The sequence below is a fragment of the Cryptomeria japonica genome, chromosome 11 (assembly GCF_030272615.1).
Source record: "Cryptomeria japonica chromosome 11, Sugi_1.0, whole genome shotgun sequence".
NCBI classification, from domain to species: Eukaryota; Viridiplantae; Streptophyta; class Pinopsida; order Cupressales; family Cupressaceae; genus Cryptomeria; species Cryptomeria japonica.
The window spans coordinates 306,976,801-307,001,548 of record NC_081415.1 but is presented as its reverse complement, the minus strand read 5'-3'; the positions used below and the strand labels follow the sequence as shown (position 1 = coordinate 307,001,548).

Below are 24,748 nucleotides of genomic sequence, written 5' to 3'. Positions count from 1 at the left end.
CTTCGATCCATTTATTCACTATCTTTGTTGGTCCATCATCTTGCGGATGATAGCTCGTACTTGGTGTTAGTTCTGTCCCAGTCAAATGGAATAATTCTTGCCAAAACAAACTAAGAAATTAGCTGTCCCTATCACTCACAATTCTTTTTGGTAATCCATGGAGTCCGAAAATTTCTTTGAAAAACAAATCAGCCACTTGAGGTGGTTTGAAATCTGAAGATATAGCATAAAAATTAGCATACTTTGTAAGTCTATCAACCACCATAGACAAACAATCTTTACCTTGAACTTTTGGCAATCAAGTGATGAAGTCCATGGATATGCTCTCCCACTTTTGATCGGGAATGGACAAACGTTGCAATAATCCTGTTGGAAACATATGCTCAGCTTTATTCTATTGGCACTCTTTACATTCTCTTACATACTACATTACATGTTTCTTCAATCCCTTCCAAGAGAAGTGCTCCCTTGCTTTTAAGTCTTGTAGAAGCTGGGATGACCAGCTAGTGGGGTATCATGGCAAGCTTTTAGAATCTTTTCTTTCATCTTAGATTCAGGTGGGATGTACACCTGTCCTTTGTAAATGATCAACTCATTTGCTGTTTTGTACCTGCTGTCTTGCACCTTTCCTTCCAAGACATCATTAGCGAATGCATTTTTAACATACTCAGCTGTAATCAATGACCTCCAATCAATAGAAATTTCAATGATGGAGTGCAAATATGGTTTTCGAGATAATGCATCAGTCACTACATTGTTATTTCCTATTACATACTCAATGTCAAAGTCATAGGACTGAATTTTGCTCACCCATATTTGCTGCCTATCATTTAATTCTCTTTGGTTAAGGAAGTACTTCAAACTGTTATGATCAATTTTAACTAAAACCTTATTTCAAACCAAATATGTCTGAACTTAGTCAAAGCATTCATGATAGCTAGCATTTCTTTGTCATAAATTGACAATTTATGCTCAGCCTCCTTAAGCTTCCTACTCTCGAATGCTATGGGATGTTTATTTTGCATCAAAACAACCCCTATCCCTTCAGTGGATGCATCACATTCTAAAATAAAATATAATGAAAAATCTGGAATGGCTAAGACCAAGCACGTACTCATCACCTCTGTGAGTTTATCAAAGGGTTGTTGAGCTGATGAAGTCCATATGAATAACCCCCTTCTTATTTAGATTTGTTAAGGGTGCAACAAGCTGCGAACAACCACTTACAAACCTCCTATAGTAGCTGCATAACCCAACAAATCCACTTAGCTGTGTTAGTTTGCTTGGCCTAGGCCACTCTTGGATAGCCTTAATTTTCTCCTCATCTACACTTACTCCATGTTTGCTGATTTTGAAATCCAAATATAAGATTTCTTGCAACCCAAACTCACACTTAGATGCTTTGTCATAAAAGGACTGCTGTTCTAAGATGCTCAACACTTCATTCAAATGTTTCAAATGCTCTTCCCAAGTTTTACTATAAACTAAGATGTCATCAATGAAGACCAAAACAAACTTCCTCAATTGAAGGATGTTGGTTGAAAATTTTGTACACTTGGGGGATGTGCAAAATTGTGGTTTCAGCTACAGTGTGTGAGTATGATACTCTCCTAATTTAGGGAAGGCTCCCCTTATCTATAAACTAAACTTAAACTAAAAATGGATGAGACAACAGTTCTTCTTTTTCCTTCAAGAAAAACTATATTCTTTTCTCTTCACAAAAAAGTAATACAATTGAAAAATAAATAACAACAAATACAGAAATGAGACTTTTTGTAGGATTTGGAACATAAAGGGAAGCAAAGTTTCCATGAAAGCACAAAGACCTCTATCACTTCCCCGATACAGGAAAATAGAAGAAAAGCTCAAAGTCTTCAACTATCTATTCTCCTATCAACCTTTTTAGATGATTTTCTACTAACCAAGTACAATATGTAGCAGCTCAAAGTCTAACTACATGATGCACTTCACCTTACATGCACAAGTCTTAAAAATAGAAGCAACACAAAGTCTACAAGCTATCTTCCCACTTGAGCCTTCCACACAAGCTTCAAATATGATAAGTAGCTCAAAGTTTGCAAGACCAAATCTGAAAACCAAACATATAGCTCTAAATACAATTAGCAGCTCAAAGTTTGCAAGATTGAATTTAAATCCCTCTTGAACAATAGAATGAAAATCACAATCAACTCCAGAAAATGTTGTCACATAACAACTTGAATTGGCACAAAGTCTCAACACAACTTGCCTCTTTTATTGAAAGCAATTTGATTTACATCTAAGCTCAAAGTCTTAGAGTGCACATACAAATTGGCAAAATTTTGTTGCATTGCCAAAAGATAAAAATTACAATAGATCCCCTCAAGTATTTATAGGAGAGGAACCTTGAAAAAAAGGTGGGAGGATCCTAACTAACTTGAGAAATTCTCTCAACCACCATGACTTATTTCAACTACAGTCGTAATTGAACTCAACTTGTAGTTGCTTTACATGTAATTACAAAAGTGCAAGTGATGAGTTAACTTGCAATTACAAAGTTTTTTTTTTTACATGTAACTTGTCAACACAAAATTACAAATGCATAATTGAAATTTTTCTGTGTCCGAAGACACGACTCTAACTACATCATCCTTTGTTTTGAAAATCTTCATGCTGCTTCAGGATGCTAGAACTTGAAGTATTTAGGATCGGTGAAGACATCTCAAATTGGAACAAGAACTTACACCCTTGATAGTTTTTGTCTTTCACCAACGATCTTCAATCTTATTTTCTTGCTTGGGGTAGTACCATTCATTTAGGAGGGAAAGGGCTGCCTTCCTCTTTTCATGTCATGACCATCTTTGTCTTGAAAACATTCTATAATTTGCATCCATGAATTGTTGTTGTATCTCTTTTTTGTATCATCCTCCAATCTTGAAATCTGCTTGCAAAATAAGGCGCATGCCTTAATTTATTGATTTGGTAGGTCGTGTGTGCAAACCGGATTGACATGGGAAGGGATAAATTGATTAAAAAATGGGCTCACAAGTGAATTTCGGGTTTTGGAAACTACATTACATATGTGAAAAAATAAGAGCATTAACTTGCAATTTTGGAGAACAACCGCATGCCTTAATTTATTGATTTGGTAGGTCGTGTGTGCAAACCGGACTGACATGGGAAGGGATAAATTGATTAAAAAATGGGCTCACAAGTGAAGTTCGGGTTTTGGAAACTACATTACATATGTGAAAAAATAAGAGCATTAACTTGCAATTTTGGAGAACAACCATGCAACTTCATATGTGTAATGCGTAACTACATGTTTGCACTTGTATTCGGACTTTTAAGACTCATTTTCAAGTGTTTTTGAGTGCATTTTGGACCAATTTCGGGTTCTGGAAGGCAATTTGCAAGTGAAGACACGACTGCAATCAGGTTTTAAAATTCCGGTTGCAAGTGGACTTGTAATGGGAAAAATGATACCAACCTGTAATGGCAAACTTTATGTGACCATGGATAGATATGGAGAGGGACATTCTCATCTTGGCAACTTGGAAAATGGGAAAAACTCTCAACATTGTAATTTTTGGAAAAAGAAGTTAAACTCTTTTTACCAAAGGGAAGGACAACATAACCAAAGCTACTTGTAATCTTGCACATTCACAAATTGCTTTGCAAATAACTTATCAATTTGGGAAGATCACTGAGAAACCCAAATTTTTGCTTGGTCAAATATCCTAGACCAAAACAAATGAGCTTGGGAAGAATTGAAATGCTCCATAAATAGATACGTCGAAAACCCATGGCAGCCAAAAACGGATTTTGATTTAACCTCCTCCAAAAACGGCATGAAGAAAAGTAGATTTGACTACAAACACTCATCAATGAAGGGAGAATGCAAGACATGTTTGCAATGTGGCGAATTTCATGTTCCAAAACGTGGCAATAACCAGCAAAGAGGTCTTCCAAAAATGTCTCTTAAAACGCCTTCAAAAATGCAAAACGTGTTTACCCAATCCGTTTTTGGTGAAAAACGTGGCAATAAACATTGCTTTCCAACGATTTTGCATGAATATAGGACAGATTTAGTGGAGAAATGCCACAAGAAATGGATTTGGGAGAACAAATATGCAGGTTGGGTTCTTCATTTGCAAATACAAGTAATAAATGCCCTCAAAAAAAATACAATCGGGTTTTAGAAACCCCATTGCAAGTTTTAATTACTTCACTTTTCTCTTCCTTGGGCAAATTCGGGTTTTAGGGAGGAAAGAACAAAAAGACATGTCAAAATAACTTGTAATAGGGAAATAAAATCCCCTTTACAAGTTTAAAATGACTTTGACAAAAAGACTTGTAATAGGGAAATAAAATTCTTTTTACAAGTTTAAAAAGACAAAAACAACTAAAAGCACATAAAACATGTAATAGGGAAATAAAATCCCTATTACATCTAAAAATCACTCAAGTAAGAAATTTTAAAAGAAATTACAAGTTCTTATAATTTTAAATTCAGTTGTAATTTGTCCAAAAAGTTCCTACAATGACTTAAAAGACATAAAAAGCAAGGGGGAAATAAAAGTAAGTTACAAGTGACATGTTTTAAATATATGCACTTGTAATTGTTTTAAAATTTCCCTACAACATTAAAACACAAGAAAATTAAAACTTGCAATCAAAGGAAAAATTTCCTACTTGCAGTCAGGAAGAAAAAACCCGCAATTGAAGAAAAAACATAGCAAAGGAACTCGAAACGTGATGAAATTTGAAACGTGGATCGAGGATGGACTGATGATTAGTCTAGTCCAGCAAGAAGCAAAATTTTTGCCTCGAGAAGCGTGCCTTAAGAGTAAAAATCATCAACTTGCAATGACTACTATGAAACCCGAAATTGCACAAAAAGCTAAGAAAATGAAAGCCAAAACATACCAAAACTTGGACAATGATGGCAAAGAGAACCCCCAATTATTTGAGACTAACAAATGTGAGTTTTGTACCTCGTAAAATGTGCCTTGGAGACAAAAATGACACCTTTTAAGCAAAAAGTTGTAGGGATTGTCACATTTTTGAAAATCCAAAAATGAGGACAACAAAAGATAAATACTTGATTCATACATGATTGGAAAGTTGTTGGAGCATTTGTTAATTCAAAGGGCATCACCAAGAATTCATAATGCCCATAATGACATTGGAAATCTCTCTTATTTGTTGGAAATGTTGTCATTGATGTCGAAAGAGTGAAGATGATGTTGTCATTGATTTTAAAGGTAATACTAAGATCGTCATTGATGCCATGAGAAAAGTGTTAGGAATTGCATGCAGAAAATATCAATTATATGCAGATAAATATTAAACGCAGGAATGAAAAAACACAAAAATAATAACTGCGAAGAGACAATATTTAACGTGGTTTACCCAATCTCGGGCTAAATCCACCAAACAGAGAGTCCAATATTATTATCCAGTAAATCAAAACCGATTACAACCAACAATCCCTTGCAACTCAATACCGCTACAAAATGCTACATGAAATTCTCTACAGAATAAAATCCCTAACCCTTAGCCTTTTTATCAAGACTTATGTCGGTTACAAAATTAGGGTTGCAACATGTTGGCCAATAGAAAAATAACAGCCGACGCCTTTATAAAATAATAAGTCTTTTTTGGCCTCACAGGGTGCTGCCCCTCGACCCCGCCCTATATCGCGACAGAGAGTGTGCAAGGGGCGCTGCCCCCAAACCCCCGTTGAAAAATATGGGGGGAAACCGTGCTGATAGAAGTGGGGAAAATTTAATCTCTGAGTTTGACTAGGCTCCATATAACAAGAAAAAGTACAATCAAAGAAGATATTGATGTTGAAGATACATGAGAAAGATTGATTACATATTGTTGTTAATGTCAAAGATCAAAGCAATATTGTCATTAAGGTCATAGGAAGTTATTACTATCAAATCAGTCCAAGTGTGTCTATGACACAAAGAGTGATGGTTAGAAAGATAAGCTTCAGATTATTTGAGACCAGCAATCAAGGGAATGCGAGCATGGCAATAAATGTGATCCCCAATACATGTAATGCAGCAAAGAGGATATTCCATGATGCAGTGACTTAATATTCCATAATTTCATTAGCAATATGGCCGACTCTTTGTTTTGGGCAAGTTTGCCTAGATCTTTTCATGATAGTGGCTTTACTAAGAGAAATTCAAAAAGATCATGAAGTGGCCTGTCATTCATAGCGTGAGTAAAGGGCAGCAGGATTGGAATCCATAAAGCATTGCTAGGTAATAGCTGATGTATCTTGTAATAACTGATGTATCTTGGAATCCATAAAGCATTGACAGGTTATACCGAAGATATTATTATAATAGAGCAATGATCGAAACACAAGTAGCGACTTTATGTCAGCCATTTGTTTGATGACAACAACAAATATAGTGGTCGACTTCATTATATTTCTGAGAATGAGAGGCATAATAATATTGGACAAGTCAGCAGATATAAGTCATGTGTATTACTATTACTATAATAAATGCAGCAATATTGTTTAGAAAGTCAAATCAAGTCAGCAACATGACAAGTCAGCAAGGAAGAGCAAACCCGATACAATGAAAAGGTGCGATTCATTAAGGTGGAATCGATTATTTAGTGGCAGACGGAATCAAGGAAAGGTTCTATAAGTGCGATTTCATTACAGCAAGGAAAGGTGCGATTTAATAAAGAAAAGTCTCGATGAATACAAACAAGTGAATAAAAGACATTGATCAATATAATCATATCCATTAGAGAATGTAAATATGTGGTGGTTTATACACATTAACGTGGCAGCTTTAAACAAGCAATTTTTATGAGGATTGTTATTTATCAGACACTTGCGGATCAGTTGGATTCTCAAAATAAAATCGGTGGTCAAAGAAAAACTATCGGGAGGAGGATCGAATATGTTTAATATCAATACCAATGCTTATTTCAAACAAAACCATTGAAAAGATTATTGATGGTTTAATAATGTTAAAACTGATAGTCATATTAAAACAAGAGAATTATGTATTGGTAATTAAAAGTAATAAAACATGACCGATAGTTATTGAATTTGTATATTCAAGAGAGATGCAATTATAGTCACGACCTTTGGGTTTCAAAAAGATGTGACCTTTTCATGAATGGTTATGTGAAAGATATTTAAAGGAAATAGAATCGTGTTAAAAAAATATATGGTGTGTGAGAGAATGAAGTAATATATATATGTACGCATACACCAGATTCAAAGAGTGTGGTAGTGTATAATTTTGAAATTATACTCCAGATAGAAGGAGAGTTTTTAGATATATTTTGTGTTATGTGAGAGTGATATGTGAAGATATAAAAGATATGTGTATGCAGATATAAAGAGGAATATGTGCATATTTATAAAGATGTATGCAGATATACAGGAGTGTATGTAAATATAAAAGGGAAATTTATGCAGATATAAAAGAGATGTATATGTAAATATGAGAATATGCAGATGTGAATTGAGAAGGATATATAGATTTAAATGAGAAAGAGGAGAATAAAGAAGGAAATCAGATGTCCATCATCTGTTGTTATAGCAACATTGTCAATGTGGAAATTCAGATTTACGTGAAGTGGGTTGGTGGTCACGAATTTTGAAGTGGGAGTTGGTGCTTCCAGTGGGTTAGTGCTCACAAACATGGCGGTTGGTGCCTACGAACATTGTAAAAGAGATATTCATATAAAAGCATCGATTTGCCGTGGTTTTCTCCCATAAGGATTTCCACTTATATATCTTGTGTTCTACTTGTGTTCATATTAGATAAATCACACATGAATGTTGGTATGCAATGAATATGTTAATGAGATAAGTTATATACTTGTGATTGAAGTTGAAAAAGTTTAAATTGCTTGTTATACTAATCCACCCCCTGTCTCAGTATAACTGTGTGCTCTTCATTATTTACATCCTCATCGCGGACCTTGATTTGATGGTAACCTGAACAAAAAACAATTCTCGAAAAATACTTAGCTCCATGCAACTTATCAATCAATTGTATTGGATAATGCTTCTTAATGGTCCACTTATTGAGAGCTTGGTAATCAATACACATCCTCATAGTTCCATCTTTCTTCTTAACGAGCACTATTGATGATGCAAACGGGCTTGAACTAGGCCGTATGTGCTCCATTTCCAGCAATTCCTTGATGGCCTTCTCGATTTCTTCCTATATACGTTCAGGTGGCGATATGGAGTAATCATTACTGGTTTTGCCCCTTCTTGCAGTTCAATAATGTGCTGGAATCATCTATTAAGGGGCAGACCAGGGGGTATGTCCTTGAATACTTTGTTGTGCTTGTCTAAGATAGACTGAATTTGCACATTGGTAGTTCCTCTTTTTCCAGCAGCACTTGTATTGGTGATGATACATTCTGCTGCCCATGCTACTTGCTTCTTGCGGAAAACCCTTTCCATTCTCTTGGTTGATATTTCCATGGTTGCTTTGCTGGACAATCCATTCAACACTACCCTTTTCCATTGTGTTGGAAAGAGATCGCCATCTTACGGTGGGGCTTCATATTTATCGATTGTATACAGCCATTGGCAGCCTAGAACCACTTCCATGTCCATGCCAAAAACATAAAAGTCATCTTTCAATTTGTATTCTCCCATAGCCAACTCCATTTGAGGTACCTTTTGATTGCAAGAAAGAGTGGTTCCACTAGCTCAAACCCTTCAATTGGAACTGTGCTCAGACCAAGTCTCCTTACCACTTCTTCATTGATATAATTGTAGGTAGCTCCACTGTCAATTAGGATTTTTTTTAGCCGCCCTTTCAAGACCCCCTTAATGCTGAACGCTCTATAGCGTGGTTCTTCGGTAAGTGCAGCAAGTGTGCCTCCCTCAAATGCCTCATTCCTTTCTGTTTCATTTTCAGAACCAGCCCCTTCACTTTTTGTATCATTATCAACGGTTACCTCAATGTAGTGCACTTGACCTTTCCCCAAACATCGATGCCTAGGCTGCAATGGTTCCTTGCATGTGAAACACAACTTCCTTCTCCATAATTCGTTCCTACTAATATTTGTGTGTTTGGATTTTGATACAGGCATTCAGGTATTGAGCTCCTTAGAAAAGATTTTTTGGTTTGCAAAGGTATGGCTGCCCTCTTACTGTTGAAGTTGTCCCTAGCCACCAAATCTTCTAGGTTGTGGTCTGTTGTGATGGCCTCCTGAAAGGTGATAGGATTTAAAGCTTTGAGTAGCCCTTTGAGTGGTTCAGCTAAGCCTTCAACAAAGAGTACTATCAGCCTCCTATCCGTCACATCGGGCACCATTATACCAAGTTTTTGAAATTCTAAAACATGCTCCTCCAACTTGCCTTCTTGCCTTAGTTGAGATAGATTCCTGAAATGCACCTTTGGGTCAGTTCTATCAAACCTTTCAATCAGCCTTTGACTGAACTGCTTAATGGAAGTTATTGCATCATGTCCTTGAGTCACAATCCCATGGTACCACCATTCATGGGCTACTGCTTCCAAATGCAGAGTAGCGAACTTCAGAATTTCTTCCTCGAGCATGGGGTTTAGGGAGAAGTATCTAGATTCTGCAACCATGACCTTGCTGATGTCTCATTCGCTCCATCAAAATTAAGGATTGTGATTTTCCCTAAACGATATGGGATGTCTTTTCTTTATTCATACCCTTTCCTCCTATGACCACCTCTTGATTTCAGAATACAATATTTTGTGAAGGTCATATCATTCTTGATGGCTTCAGTCAAAGAATGATATTCAGCATGGAGCTGATTCATTCCACTAACTTGGTTTGGTTGATGTTCATCAACCTCCTCGTTTGCCAAAAACTTTGCTCTAAAAGATTTAGTGTTGACTGAGTCTTTTTCTTTATCTGCAACTGTCTTTGCCCTAATAGAATTACTATCTTCCCCTTTTTTATAGGCAGGTTTGTCACTATTTGGTTGTTTAAAGTTTCTCAACAACAATGCTACTTCCCTTAGGGTTTTAGATATGGTATAATGAAGCTCTTCAGATCTTTTGAAAAAGGCCTTAGCCTTATCATCCCCATCAACCATGTTAGATTCTTTCTTTTTCTCTCAAAATATCTCTGTGTTCTATCACTCATTCAATCTCCCCACTAGTTGGCAGTAGTCTAAGCTCTAATACCATTGAACTATTTTGACTTGTAAATAGTTTTTAAACAAGAGGAAACAATAACCTCCAACACATAATTTAGGACACTGTTGGTTAATAGATTTTTCACATCAATTAATACTCCCTGGCCCACATAAATGACAACCTGTTCAATAGTTGAGTCACTTGCAATGATAGGTGCAAGTGCTCTCTGCTTGTTTTACAAGGCACAACTACCTTCGAAAGTTATGCGGTGAATGCAAATACAAGGTATGCTTTTAACCAGAAAGATGAAAAGGTACACTACCATCTACCCATAGCCATGAAATAGATGTGAAAGGTTAAATCCAGAATTAAGTGAATACAGAAAAATGACACAAAGTTTACCTCTCCCGCACCCACGGATGAGAAACAAGAAAAGGATGAGCAATAGATCTTCACAATAGATTAATTAATTTGAATGCAAAGATTCAAAAATAATAATCCACACTATTTGATATAACGGAAATTGCATTGGAAAAAGATTAAAAAGACATAGGAATTTGCAATCTAAAGAAAACACAAATAAACACAGATTTATTGACACCTCCTTTATTTCCCAATACCAAAATTGAGTTCACAGACTCATCTCCTTTTACATCAAATAGTGATTGAGAAAAACAACCGCCCCTACTTCTCTCCTTCTCAAATAGCTGAGAGAAAAGATCCCCTCTACCTCTATCATATTCACATTTATAAGCTCCAACAATGTAACTGCTAAAAGAAGAGAGTAATTGAATCTTTAAAAGAATCAAGTTACAAAGTCTTTTGGAATTACAATAAAGTCTCTTTTAAAAATAACTTAAACAACATATGAAATAAAGTCTCGATGACTAATTAAAAGAGATTATTGCTGCAGAGAGCGTCTCTCATCTTTTCTTCCAGTGTTCTTATGCTAGGGAGCTTTGACATTTTTGGTGGAGGGTGTAGAATTTTCTCTGTAGGCATGTCTCCTCGTGGGCAGAGTTTGTGGATCGGTGGGGTAGCGCCCTTGTTTCTATTTCTTCCTTGAAGCTGCTTGGGCTATTGGACCATCCTTCATTGTCTGGAACCTTTGGTTGGAGAGAAATCGTCGGGTTTTTGAGGATGTGGGGTTGGTGGCCCCTCACTTGTGGTGGAAGATCTTGCATTCTCTAGGAGAAACTGTTGCGGCTAAATGTGATATGACTGAAGCGGTGGCTCCTTGTGATGTTGGGTGTTTTGATCCTCTTCATCTACCTCCTCTGCAGTGCCAGTTCATGCGCAAGAGATGTAGACACCCTCGTCCGAAGGTGAATAGAGAGGGAAGATGGTCTCCTCCTCCTCAAGGAGTTCTTAAAATTAATACGGATGGCTCTTCCCATGGAAACCCTAGTCATGTTGGTATTGGTGCTGTTGGTCGGGATTGTTCTGGAGATGTTTAGTTTATCTTTTCTGTTTATATGGGTTTTCATACTAATAATTTAATGGAGGCTGAGGCTATTTTATTAGCTTTGGAGTGTGCCAGTAAATTGGGGTGGCGCAAGATTATATTTGAGTCTGATTCTCAGGTGGTGGTCAACTTGTTGAATAGGCGGCATTTAGATGGGGTTATTTGGCATTTGGCTTTGATTGTTGATCAGATTCTCAACCTCTGTGCTTCTCTGGAGTCTGTTTCTTTTACCCATATTCCTCGAGAATGGAATGGGGTTGCTGATTGTTTAGCCAAGTGGTCCTCTGATCATATTCATGATTGGAACGTTGTGGATTGGGGTCAGTTACCCCTTGATTTGTCTCAACATTTGCTTCACTTAGTTGACCTTGATAGGGCTATGTAATGCCCTTGCTTTCTAGTTCTTGTAGTTTTTAATAAATTTTTACCCCTCCTTTATTTCAAAATTCACATTTGGATTTGTACTTGATGTGGACAATTTCTTGAAAATCCGCTTTTAAATGTCGTCATAAACCTTAGCATTAATTGTCATTTAATGCGGACTATCATAATTAACCACTTTGATCATGTTGACGATTTTTCTATTATGCGAACCAAGTCGGGACTTTATGAAGTTTTCAAACTCTTCTTTTTATCGCTTTTCCCTTTTATGTGGGTGTTTTCCAAATTCTTCAAACCTTATCGGTGCTTCTACTAGTTTGAAAACTTATGAAGTTGGTGCCATTGATGCTTTGCCGCCGTTTTGAACCTATGTCGGCGATTTGTAAGTTTTGAAAACTAAGATTTAACTGACAACTAACCTTTGTCGAAGCTTCAAACTTTTTGATAACCTCCGATATCGGCGTTTATCAAATTTTCAAAACCGCTGACTTGACTGAAAAATGACTAAGTATGGAATGAGACGAAGGTTAAGGGTGTTCACTTGGGCTTTTGGAGGGTATAGGAGAATGCACTAAAATTTGAAAATTTTGAAGTTCAAATTTTGGGGTAACAGACACAAACAAATCAACTGAGATTTATTATGGGTTTGCAGAATTTCAGTACAGCTAATATAGTTTAGGAAATGACAGCATTAGACTTGTCTTTAGTACATGTAAAATCTTTGGTCTTACTAAATTGAAACACCCTATTCTTGTCTATTTCTATATGAGAAATTTCCTTACATATAGGCCTTTGAGGATTCTCGACACTCCCTTATGAATCTATTCTTGCTACTTGCCTGTTGAAGATGTGACAAGGGTGATCATTCAACTTTAACCTGCTTGCGTGATGTTAATTTTTGTCAACTCTGCCCATGGTGTAGCTGCCCAGTCGCGTCGGTCCAGGGAATGGATGGACGATATGACTTGCGTTGGAAGGTGCAAGTAGTAATATGTATCACAAGGTTCCGCCTTACTGCTGGCATGATCAAGATGTTGCTCGTTCCTTAGAATGTTAATGACCATTGTGTGCTCCTGCTTCCTACAGATGTTGTCACACGACCTCTGCTAATTCAGTGCTTGTGTAAGATATCAGTTATAATGGAGGAATGATTAGAAGTTTTCGCAGATTGCTCAGAATGAAATAATCCAGAGAGTGGGGGTGTCGTCCCACCTCACTAGATTGTGTGGATGATCATCCCTGCAATCAGCGATGTGTATCGCACTATTAATCCAAATCCAAGCATGCTCCAACCTTCATCTTAACACCAATATATAGGCGTTGATGCCTCATTAGGCTGTGCCATGTTAAGAAGCTGACCTAAAGTTGGTGATCACAACAAACCATGGGCTGTTTATTAAAACACTTTTATATCCTTTTTGGAAAAATAAAGATAGGGCCCACCTAAGGTAATTAATTAAAAAGGGAAATTTCACCTAGTTTTGGTGGATGTTGACATTGGAGAATGACTATACTGAGATGATTTTCTAGAAGGCCTATTAGAGATGAGCTATTGTTAGTCGACCTTCTAAGAGGTCTATTGTTGGATGTTTGTTTTGAGCATTGTAAATCTAGTTGAAGATTTCTTGATTCAGAATTTATGTTTGTTGACAATTATATTTTGCACTTGTTTCATGTGCAATCAAACTATTGATAGCATAGAAACATTAGTTAGGTTTTATTTAGTTTTCATGCAATGTATTGCAAACACTAACAAATAACTGTTGTTGGCACTTAGATTTGTGGGGAATAGCATTGTTTGCCTAATTGCTGTTAAGATTGTTGTTCAAGAATTGTCTCCTTAAACTTTTGCATTTTATGGCTTGAATATTTAATATAGTACTTTAAAATTTCTATTGTTGTATGTGCCAAGACTGGTAATTGTAACCTCATATTCAATTTTTATATTCAGTTTATTGTTTTGTGTATGCCGTCCTAAATCTGATTATAGTGTGTAGTCATCTTCTTGCAGTGTCTGACTTTAGCTTTAAGGAGTTTGTGTTGTCATTCTATTTAGATTAGATTTTTCACATAGAAAAGATATCATAGAATCTCTTGTCTAGTTTAGAAGTGCTGAATAGCTTTATACCCTACCTTGATAAAAAAAAAAACAGGTTTACTTTTAGTTTGTATATTCTACATTCTCAAATGCCCCCGTTGGTTTTAAGTATTTTTTATAGTTTTCTGTGTAAGAGAATATATCATTTCCTTTACTCTTCAACAAGGAAGCTTTCCGTACAAATTTAAAGAAAGGTTTACTTTGTTCCCTGTCTTGAAAATAAAAAAAAACCAGGTTTACTTTTATTTTGTGTTTTCTACATGCTAAAAGATCCCCGCTAGTTTTAGGTTTTTATTTAATAATTTAGTGTGTAAGAATTTATCATTTCCTTTACTCTTCAACAAGGGAGCTTATCATACAAATTCAATGAAACGTTGTATCATACGTGCAGTTCCATTTTGTCTTGCACTGTAAAGGTTGAGTATCATGCTTTCAATGCAAGTATTCAATCTTTTTTTCACTTGTGTAAGGATATTATGTATTCAGACCTTACTCAGGTTTTAAGAAATTTCATCATTTGTTTGCATGTGTTTTTTGTTTAAAATAAATTCTTGAGGATGTGTTCTCAAGAAATTATAAAGGTCAGTTGAATACATGTGGCAATCAAATGTTTTATGGACACAAGTGATCAATTGCAACAGTTTTGGAATCAAAACCAATTTGTGTTGTGTTTCCTAATATTTTTTATTGTATAAAGTTAATATGTTTTTTTTTTAAATTTAATTCTTTTATTCTGATTCGGAAAACAGTATTTTATGTATTTTTTTTTTAAATTTAATTCTTTTATTCTGATTCGGAAAACAGTATTTTATGTATTCACAGACATTATAATGGAAGTATTTGCTGTTTAATTTATGCAGGACTCAATATTTCAGTATCTATACAATTTCAAGGAATACTTTGATCAGGTAACTTTGTGGTAGCCTATATATAAAGCAAGAAAATCCTAATTTATGTTTCAGTATGGATGCAAGTAATTGCAAGTAAAGAGTTTAGTCTGTTGGTTTGTTTCTGGGAAGTAATTGACTCTGGAATGTTTATGTTTCTGGCGTTTCAAAGTTTTTAGGTGTGTAATGCTAATGCATGATTCTCGAAAATTGGTGCATACGAAATATGAAATGTACACATATTGTTGTGGAAATTGAGGAAGATATCAATGATGAATCATCTTTGACTGCAGGCGATCCATATTATTTTAGCAACAGATGCAGATGAGCCTGGCAAGGCTCTTGCAGAAGAAATTGCTCGACGTATTGGGCGTGAAAAGTCTCTTTTTAATTCTTTAACATGTTTTCATTTGTTAGCAGATTTTTGAATTGCATGTGAAGCTTCATTATATATTTCTTTGTTGCTTACAATATTTGTCATGTACTTTCTTAGGTGCTCACGAGTTGTATGGCCAAAATTAACAGAAGACAAGTTATGCATGGATGCAAATGAGGTCTCTCTTTTTATGCAAAGCATTTAAGTTTTGCTTCTGTAATATGCCATTTGTCTTAGTATTGTGAATAAATATCTGACATAAATGGGACATTGTTTAAAAATAATGATGTACTTGTGTTTACTTTACTTGAATAATAATGAATGTGTTAATCCTTTGCATAAATGTAGGTTACTTTTCTGATTAATGCAGAGATTGCTATTTTTTTTTAACATTTTTGAATGCCACCATTGAGATTAATACATGGATAAATGTACATTTTTACATTTAAAAAAAATAAATTTCTGTGGATACATGTGGATTTTTTGTATTTTTAATTAGGCGTCATTGAAAGATAATTACTTGCTTTGTATCACAGACCATACCTTTTAGAAGGTAATATGATAAAAAATGTTGTCCCTACTTGACAAGTACTCTAGGTGTAATAAGTTTGCATTTGTAGTGGAAGATTAGTATAAGACAACATTCACTGCTCCATTGGGTACATGGTTATATGCCTTTTGATCTTATTAATGGAAGCATAACCTTTCAAAGAGTAATAGACTTGCATTTGATGAATTAAAAGATAAAGACATTGTTGTATATCTGGTCTAAAGATAAAGACATTGTTGTATATCTGGTCTTATAGTGCATAGTTGAAATACTCTGCAAAAAAAACAACTTGCCAAGGCCCGAAAAAAAACTTGGTGCAAACCTGGCGAAAACTCGGCAAACTCTATGCAAAAAACTTGGGAACTTAAAAAATTGCTTAAATTTAATTAGAAATGCATTTTTTTTGTTGCAAAATTCAATGAGGAGATGTATCCGATGAGTCAATAAATGAGTACACAAAAGAAACAAGCTGAGTCTAGATATATTTAATTGATTTAAATGCAAATTGTGTACAAAATCGCATCCTCATGAGGAATGCTAATGGCTGGAAGCAAAATAGTAAATATTTTTTGTAAAACTAAAAGTAAATACATCAATACAATTACATCTTCCTCTTCCCAGCTCAAGTAAAAACTAGGGGAGAGGTAGAACTAGAGGGTTTAGTCCTAGGAGTTTGTTGTGGCTGTGCCTCCTCGCTTTGTACGACTAGCTATGGTTCGACCTCCATCCTGGTTGCAGCTTTGCCTCTAGCTGCTCCTGGCACTGGTAATGAATCCTCATCATCCTCATCCTGCTCAATGTCATCTAGTGTGAATCCAAATCCACCCCTCTTCTCCATAGCCTGCCTCTCCAAATCATAGATGTCATCCTCGGTAAACAATGGCGGCTGCTCTTGCCATCTCCAATTACTATAAGGGTCTATATCACCCAAATCAATTTTACCAGCTGGTGTTTCCTCTAGTTTCCTTATGCGTGACCAAATATTATATTGCACAAAGACAAGGTCATTGAGGCGTTTTTGAGCTAACTTGTTCTTGGTCTTCGTGTGGATGGCTTCGAACAAGCTCCAATTGCGCTCACAACTGGATGAACTACAAAGCTGATATAAGATTCCAAGGGCAATTTTTTTTACCAACTTTGCCACCAAGCATCAACAAAATAATATATTAAAGAGTTAGAAAGCAAAGTGACAACATTTTTTTCAGATTATCAATAGTTGTAAGTTACCACTTGTAACATGTAAACTTGTAAATTTGAAATTTGTAGCTTTTAAGATACATGTGAAAGACTCCAAATATTATACCTAGGGTTTGAGGGTTCTTCCTCTCTTGGCTAGCTTTGAAGAGAATAGCTTACCCCTTGCTTCCTTGTAATTTTGGAGTTCGGCCACAACAAGGTCTCTCACCTCAACCTCAAGTATCATCCTCCGAATGCATGTAGTGAGGTCCTCCATGACCTCTCCATTGGGATTAGAGTAAGAATCCTTGAACTTAAAACAAGGGTTGAGAAAATACCCTACTGCATAAATGGGTTGGTGGAGCTTATTGTTCCATCTCTTATGAATAATTTTCCAGATGGGATCAATTTTGAGTCTATCCCCCTTGTAGTAATTTTTGATAGGCTCCTTGGCCTCATAAACATACCCCATTGGGGTTTGATCCCCATCTACCAAGCAGAGAGCTTAAACCAAGGGCTCTGACACCTACAATTGAAAAATACAAATTACGAAAAGATTAATCCTTAAAGTTACAAATTAATAATGAGAGAGTTGAATCAAGAATAATCTAAGATACCGGTTCTTCTTCTTTTGGCTTGGGTCCGGGTCCTGGTTCTTGCCCGGTCCTTGTTCTCCTCGGGTTCTCCTTGGGTTCCTCCTGAGCCCTTCCCAGGTGGCCGGGTTCCCGTCACAGGACCCACAGGGAAACCCGACCACCTGGGAAGGACCCGGTGGAACCCAGGTCGAACCTAGGAGGACCCGAGTGAACCCAGGAGGACCTGCGTGAACCCAAGCCTATGGGTTCCCAAAAACAGGGCCCATGGGTCAAAAAAACAATAAAAAACAATAAAAAAAGACCTTTTAAAATAGTTTTTTAATAATAAAACTCTAATTCGCCCCTTTATGACTTTTTAAAAAAGACTTGAAACTTGAATATTATCTTTTTTGCAAATTATGAATATGATATTAGATTTTAGTTATTAGTTTATTGATTACATTTGTGATATATGAATATTTATTGGCATTGGCAATTATGGATTTATGATTTATGATTTATCATTTATGTATGGAAAGTCACATTGTATATTTTTTTTTTGTATGGATTGTATATATTGAACATATATATAATATATATGTGTACGGACGAACCCGTACCTGTACCCAAGTTTTTTTTGTTTTTGTCGAATTCGGGAATTTGAACCCGAACCGGTAACTTAGAGAATAATTAAATGTTTAAGTTTTGAAGTTACCTTCACAATCTCTGCAGCTCATTGTGCAAATATGTTGTCGAAGACTATGCATGCAACACCCTCTGTTTCAAGTTTCTTTGAATAAGGTGAGTCTAGCCATGCTTGACTCACAAACATTTGTTTCAAAGCCGTCAATGCACGAAGAATGCTTTGCAACGTTAAGAAAACATTTGCAAACCTTGTGACACCCGCTCTTACCAACTATTTCCCTTAGGCGTGTTCTCTCATCAAGTGAAGAACCCAAGGGTGATTGTAAAGGTATTTTGTGATCCTCCTTGCATCTTCTACAGTTGATGTCACCCAATCAAGTTTTCCTATGTCCTCCGAAAAGAAGGTCAAGGACATGTGTTGCACGAGGTGTCCAAAAAAGAGTGGGGTGTCTCTCTTGGAGGAGTTTACTTGCTGCCACATATGTTGCTGCATTATCTGTTATTATTTGCACCACATTGTCAGTTCCCACCTCCATGACAATTTGCTCCAACCTTAGAGCCAAAGTTTCAACATTTTTCACCGTGTTGGAGGCATCCATTGATTTCAAGAACACCACATTGTTTTTGCAAGCAACCAAAAAATTAATTATGGTGCAGTTTTTGCCATCTGCCCACCCATCGGAAAGAGTAGTGCAGCCATATTTTTTCCTTTCTTTCTTTGGTCTTCACCACTTCTCTTGCCCTATCAACTGCATTTGCGAGCAATCTACAATTATAAAGTGAAATTAGGTCCTAATACACAATTTTGAGTTAAAAAAAACAAGAAAAACATTTAAAAATGAAAACAAGCGGACTATGTTACTAACGTCCCACCCAAGTCCTTGCAAGAAGGGGCCTTGTATCCTTTTCTTGTAACTGTCAATGCGGTAACCAAATTAAGCCAATAAGGATTGTCTACCATATTGAATGGGATGTTGTTGAAGTAGTAAAAATCGGCACATGCAATGTCTGTTTTCTCATGCACCTCCCTATTCCACCCTGTTGCCTCTAATGATGGTTGTGCTCCAGTTGTGTTTCTGGGCACAAAAAAATCATGTATAGAGTGTGGCATTAATGGTGATGCAATAGGTGCTCTACTAGAAGTAGCTAAAGTTGTGGCCAAGGTGGTTTTGGATTGGCGGATATGTGTGCCATGAAGAGAGCTCACTATGCCTTGAAGTACTGCTTCTTCGTCAAGGTCGATTGAAGCACCTTGAGATTTAGCTATGGTTGCTCTCATAGTTAGTTTTGCCCTCTCCCTTTGCAACTTTTTCTCTTCCCTAGCTGTGAGTATGGCATTCATTTCTCTTCTTATTTCCTCTGTGGCCCTTGGACATTCCCTAACATCATGCTTACTGATGCCTGCAAGGTGGTATTTGAGGCGGTTTATGCCTCCACGAATTACTCTTTCACATTTAATGCATATTACCGACCCAGGTTATGGTCCTTCAAAGGCATACTTCCAAACCTTGTCTCTAGCACCTTTAGGATGAGTGCCTACATATCCAGATGGGCATGCATCTACTAACGGGGTAGACCCTGGAGCTGAACCAACTGTATTTGCCATTATAGATTAATGGTTAAAACTTAACCTACAAAGTGAAAACACAAAGTTAATATTTTAGTTAAATTTTTTAGCAAACTAACTAAATTAGTTTAATTATTGAAAGTTGAAAAAATTAAATAAACTATAAGGGTTTGAATTTTAAAACACAAAGTTAATATTTTAGTTAAATTTTTTAGCAAACTAACTAAATTAGTTTAATTATTGAAAGTTGAAAAAATTAAATAAACTATAAGGGTTTGAATTTTTTTGAAAAACTAGATATTTTTGAAAAAACAGTGAAAAAATTAGTAAAAATTGTCAAAAAATGGTGTTAAATCTTGTTCATTGGACTCTAAATTAATTTAGACTACTTAGGAAAGGTCATTGTTGATTTTCTGTTAACCTTGATGCAACAAAAAATAAATAAAATGATTTAAAAAAACATAGATAAAAAAAGAGAAAACCTACTTGGGAATCTGATTTTGCTTCGAAAACCACTTCAAATCTGCTCCAAATCTGCTTATAATTGACTAAAAATGATGGAAATCAAGTTGGAAATGCTTAGGAGGGTGTTTTTCCTCTTAGCAGCAAATAAGAACACACAAAATGCAAAAATGAATCACTTTTTTGACATCCCTGCCTTTAGTTTCTGCATCTGCGATTTTTTGGCACGGATTTGCCAAGTTTTTGCCAAAAAGGAAAAACTCTGCGAGTTTTTTTGGTGATTAAATGGCAAATTTACTCACCAAGCCAAAAACGAGTAATTAACTACTTGCCGAGTACTTAGCCAGTAGTCCATCTATGTTATACTGTTCTGAAAGAAGTGTGATGATCATTCTCAGCACTTGACAAAAGTTTTTGAAAGATGTATTTTTCATGATATCTGCTCAAATTTTACAAGTCTATTTTTGTAGTAAGTAAAGGAAAATTATTGGGGCATCGTTTGAAAAGAAACATGAAGATTGATCCTAATTGGGTGGATGCCATTCACTATTTATCTTTGCCTACAAGAAAGATTAGTGTACATTCATTCTTTGGTAGAGTTAATTTTTTGAGTGCATGATTTATTGAAATTCAGAAAAGATATATCAGCTATGGAAAAGAAGAAAACATCTTTCAAATGTATTTAAGAGGGTAAAAGGGCTTTCGCAGAAATTGAGGAGGCTATCTGTAGAGCTTTAGTACTTGTTAGTCCATATTATCATAAAAAATTCTCCTTTATATTTATGCTTTACATCACACTATTTATTAGAAAAATCAATAAATATTTAATATTACATCATTGTAATAATTATCAACAATAATAATATTCCTTATTATAATTATTAATAACATACGAAGTTTTGGGTAGTTGATTGATTCTATTTCTTAACCAAAATTTCTCTTGTATTTAAATTCATTATTTCATATTTAATTCAACACTCAATGTTTATCTGAATTCATTATGGTATTAGTGCAATGCAATTTTAATCTATGACAAAGCTATGCATAGACACAAACTATTGCTGCTCATAAGAGAAGAGCCATAGTAGCAAATGGAAAAGAATTCAAACAAAGTTAAAGATCCATTATAGGCCACCTTGCTTATTTCAAGGGCCAAATACCTGGCAAAGTGTCCTTTTCTAGGCCGAAAACCTTGCTGATTGTTTTCTAGGGTAATTGTTGTTTTCAAAGGCGAACATGCTATTTTGAATGATGCCCATCACACCCTGTGCACACTAATGAGAAGCTAAAATGTGGTAGATATAGGATGCAAATCATAGGGAAAGAATCATCAGCATGTGTACAATAAAAGAAATGAGAGGTAGAATATAAAGAATTGTTCAAAATCATGAAAAATAAGGAGAAATTACTTGCCATTATGGAAAATAATAGGATGAAGGAAATCTTGTGCCATGAAAGAAGTCACGAGGTAAAAATATAAGGCATCTTTGTTGTTAACTTTTTCCTCCCAATATTGAACTTTGATAAGATTTGAAGCATATAAACTTGAAATGTGATTAAATGCAAAATCCCATTTGATTTTTGGGTTTACAAATAAAATATTTAAAATATTTGTAAAATTTTCTTTTATAGTTGTAGAGGCAAATATTATAAGTGCACATATAGTCCAAATAAGAAAAGGGGCATACTATATTAGCTTTTGTTTTCACTTAGAAAATTAGTTTACAATACTTTTCTTTTGAACTTTGTAACCAAATAGTTATTGTTCCTTATAAATAATGCTTTTCATTCACATCTACGATGCAATGTCCCCTTTTTAGCAGTCATGTGGTGATCTGTCGTTAGCCCGTCTTGCCAAGGTCTCGAGGGCTAACCAAGACTTTACAGGGATCAGTGTAGGTTTTAGCCTAGGCGATTTTAGTTTCAGGCCAATCAGAGGTTTTTTGATAGGGTTTCCAGGTACGATTTATAGTAAGCCAGTTGTGGCTCAGTGTTTGGTAATATTTGAAGCATTTTTTGGATGTCAATATCTTGGTGCATTTAATTCTTCATCAGGATTGCTAATTTTATGGGCCATTAAATTAAAAATTCCTGAAGTTAAATTTAAATATTTAACTTTAGTGATAAATTAATGCTGGAAGTAATGTTTAAAGGGAAAAATTAAAAGTTCCCTTTCATTTTGGAGACATAAGGGATATTAATATTTTACTGCAACATTCTTTTATCCCACATTTATGGTGCATTGGTAATTGTGCCCAAATGGAGTTAAGAGCATTAAATGCTAGTTGTATATCTTGAAAATTTGTTATCTTGGAATTGGTGATTTCTGGAGAAATTCAGGAGTCTTTTTTGGCATTTGGGGACGAAATCCCTCAACTGTGACATTTCTCTTGCCTGTGAAAGACCAGGTTTGGGAAATTAAAAAAAAACAAATTGGCATTGAATGAGTTGAAGGGCATAGAAGTTTCAGATCGAATTGTGAAAGCTCAGCTGGAGAAATCGCAGAATTAAGACAGGTATTCATTTTAGTTTCCAGCACTATGGAATGCTTTTTCAGATTGGATAGTGTCTTAGTAGGAGGGGACGATTGGAAATCTTAGAGAGGCATAGCTATTTCAGTTTATTACAGCAGCCACAGGGAGGAATTGAAGTAATAAGATGGTGTAGGCTACCAATAATCACAGCACCGTAATTAGAGACTCCAGTTAGCACGTTTTTTGTGGGAAGTAAGGACTCGACTCGGCAAACAGTGGTAATCGCAGTACAAGACTGGCCTGAAAAAGACGTGGGTCTGAGCCAGGTCATAGCCGCAGAAGTTACAGTGATAGCAGGTCGAAGGACATTGTTGAGCCATCTAGACTGCTGGCTGTGTCTCTTGTTGGGCGCCAAAATTGTACACAGGGTACATTTAATATTTGTGGGTGCAAACAGCAAGCTGGGCATTAATTATTAGCAGCCGCAGTGACTAAACAGGATGCAGATGAAGAACAGTGAAGGTGGGATAGCTGGAAGGAAGTTCGTAGCACTTGGCAGCCAATGAAGATGTCGCCATTAAACAAGATTGTAATGAATCAGGTTCATGAGCTGACTTGTGCTTGGAATAATGTTTACATTTAGAAGAGCTGTGTTGTATGGAATAAACTAGAAAAGAAACTTGTGTTTGAACTGAAATATATTGTTGATTTGAAGTATTGTTAAATCAAAGCTAGATGGTTGTAATTACCTTAGAACTGAATTTGCATGAACTTGTTGATATATTTATAATTGTTGAAATGTAATTGAATGCTTGCCAAACTGTCAAGACACAAAACGCACCAGGAATCAACTAAACCACAGATACATTCAAGAAAGGAAAAAACAGACCTCTAATGATAGTCTGCCAACTGTTTGAACTTTGAAGAGATACCAACAGCAAGTTTGACAAGGGAAATTTTAGCAAATAGGGCAGTCTATTACATATGAGTAATGTAGCCATGTCAAATTATCACATCTAATGCCTAATAAAGCTGCAGCAACAAAATCTATGGCATTGACCCTATAAATTGTTGGGGAGAAATAAAGGCACACAAATTGTTTTCCAAAATTTTCCCTACCCATTTGACTCTATCGTTAGACATAAATCTTGATAGAAGAAATTTTAATTATATAGGGAATTTATCCTTGTGTAGAATGATTTCTTTATAAGCGGGTGTTATTGTCAATTGATACCAATAAATATCTTTCTCATATTGCCATTGTACCACATACTCTTCTCTTCCATGTACCTCAAAGTCTCTTTCACATACAACTACATATATAGAGAGAACTTGCTTCTTCCATATACCTAGAGTTATATTGAAAGGGCATGCATATAAAAGGCTTAGTATATTGGACTACTGTTATGTAGAAAGGGCAACCTTTTTGGAGAGATAAGGAACTCTCATGTGCAGAAAAATGGTCTCCAATGCTCCAAAAATCATGCTTTTGACTCTAAGTTACGTGGAGGTAATAGCTGTTTAGCTTGGAAAACCAACATCAAAACTCATCTTGAGTTTTATTGGTACCCTTACAAATTTAGTTTTTAGTCAGCAACTATGTCATTCATTTTGTGTTATTAATGTCAGTGAAATCTTCCTTTTTGTCAAGTTTAAATGTAGTTAGGTCTTGGTTTATTTTACTAATTAACAATATTTACATATTGCTCAAGGATGTGGTATGCTTAATGAAGATGAGAAATCTCTTGATAGTTTGATTGTTCTAGCATACAAAGAAGAAGAATGAAATGTCATAGACTTGAATCTGAATGTGTAATGTCCCCTTCTTGCACTTGGCTCAGTATGAGTTTTCCATTAGCCTATTCCTGGGTTTTTGTAGCCTATGTGGATATGGTTAGGGGACTCAGTGTCTTGGGCAAGCTCTACCGGATGTTTTCAGAGTTTTCTAACAAACTTACTATTTTTAAAATATTGCTATTTTTAGTT

At 35.7% G+C, this 24,748-nt stretch overlaps 1 protein-coding gene across 7 annotated transcripts in view; it reads left to right on the top strand.

Annotated features, from left to right (window-relative positions):
* LOC131071984 (twinkle homolog protein, chloroplastic/mitochondrial) overlaps nucleotides 1-24,748 on the top strand; it is a 270,809-nt gene that overhangs the window by 98,403 nt on the left and 147,658 nt on the right. For all 7 annotated transcript variants that reach the window (XM_058008018.2, XM_058007998.2, XM_058007986.2 and 4 more), the window contains 3 exons: nucleotides 14,911-14,958; nucleotides 15,231-15,316; nucleotides 15,431-15,491. In XM_058008018.2, the coding sequence (XP_057864001.1) occupies nucleotides 14,911-14,958; nucleotides 15,231-15,316; nucleotides 15,431-15,491 (195 nt within the window). The remainder of the gene's footprint in view (nucleotides 1-14,910; nucleotides 14,959-15,230; nucleotides 15,317-15,430; nucleotides 15,492-24,748) is intronic.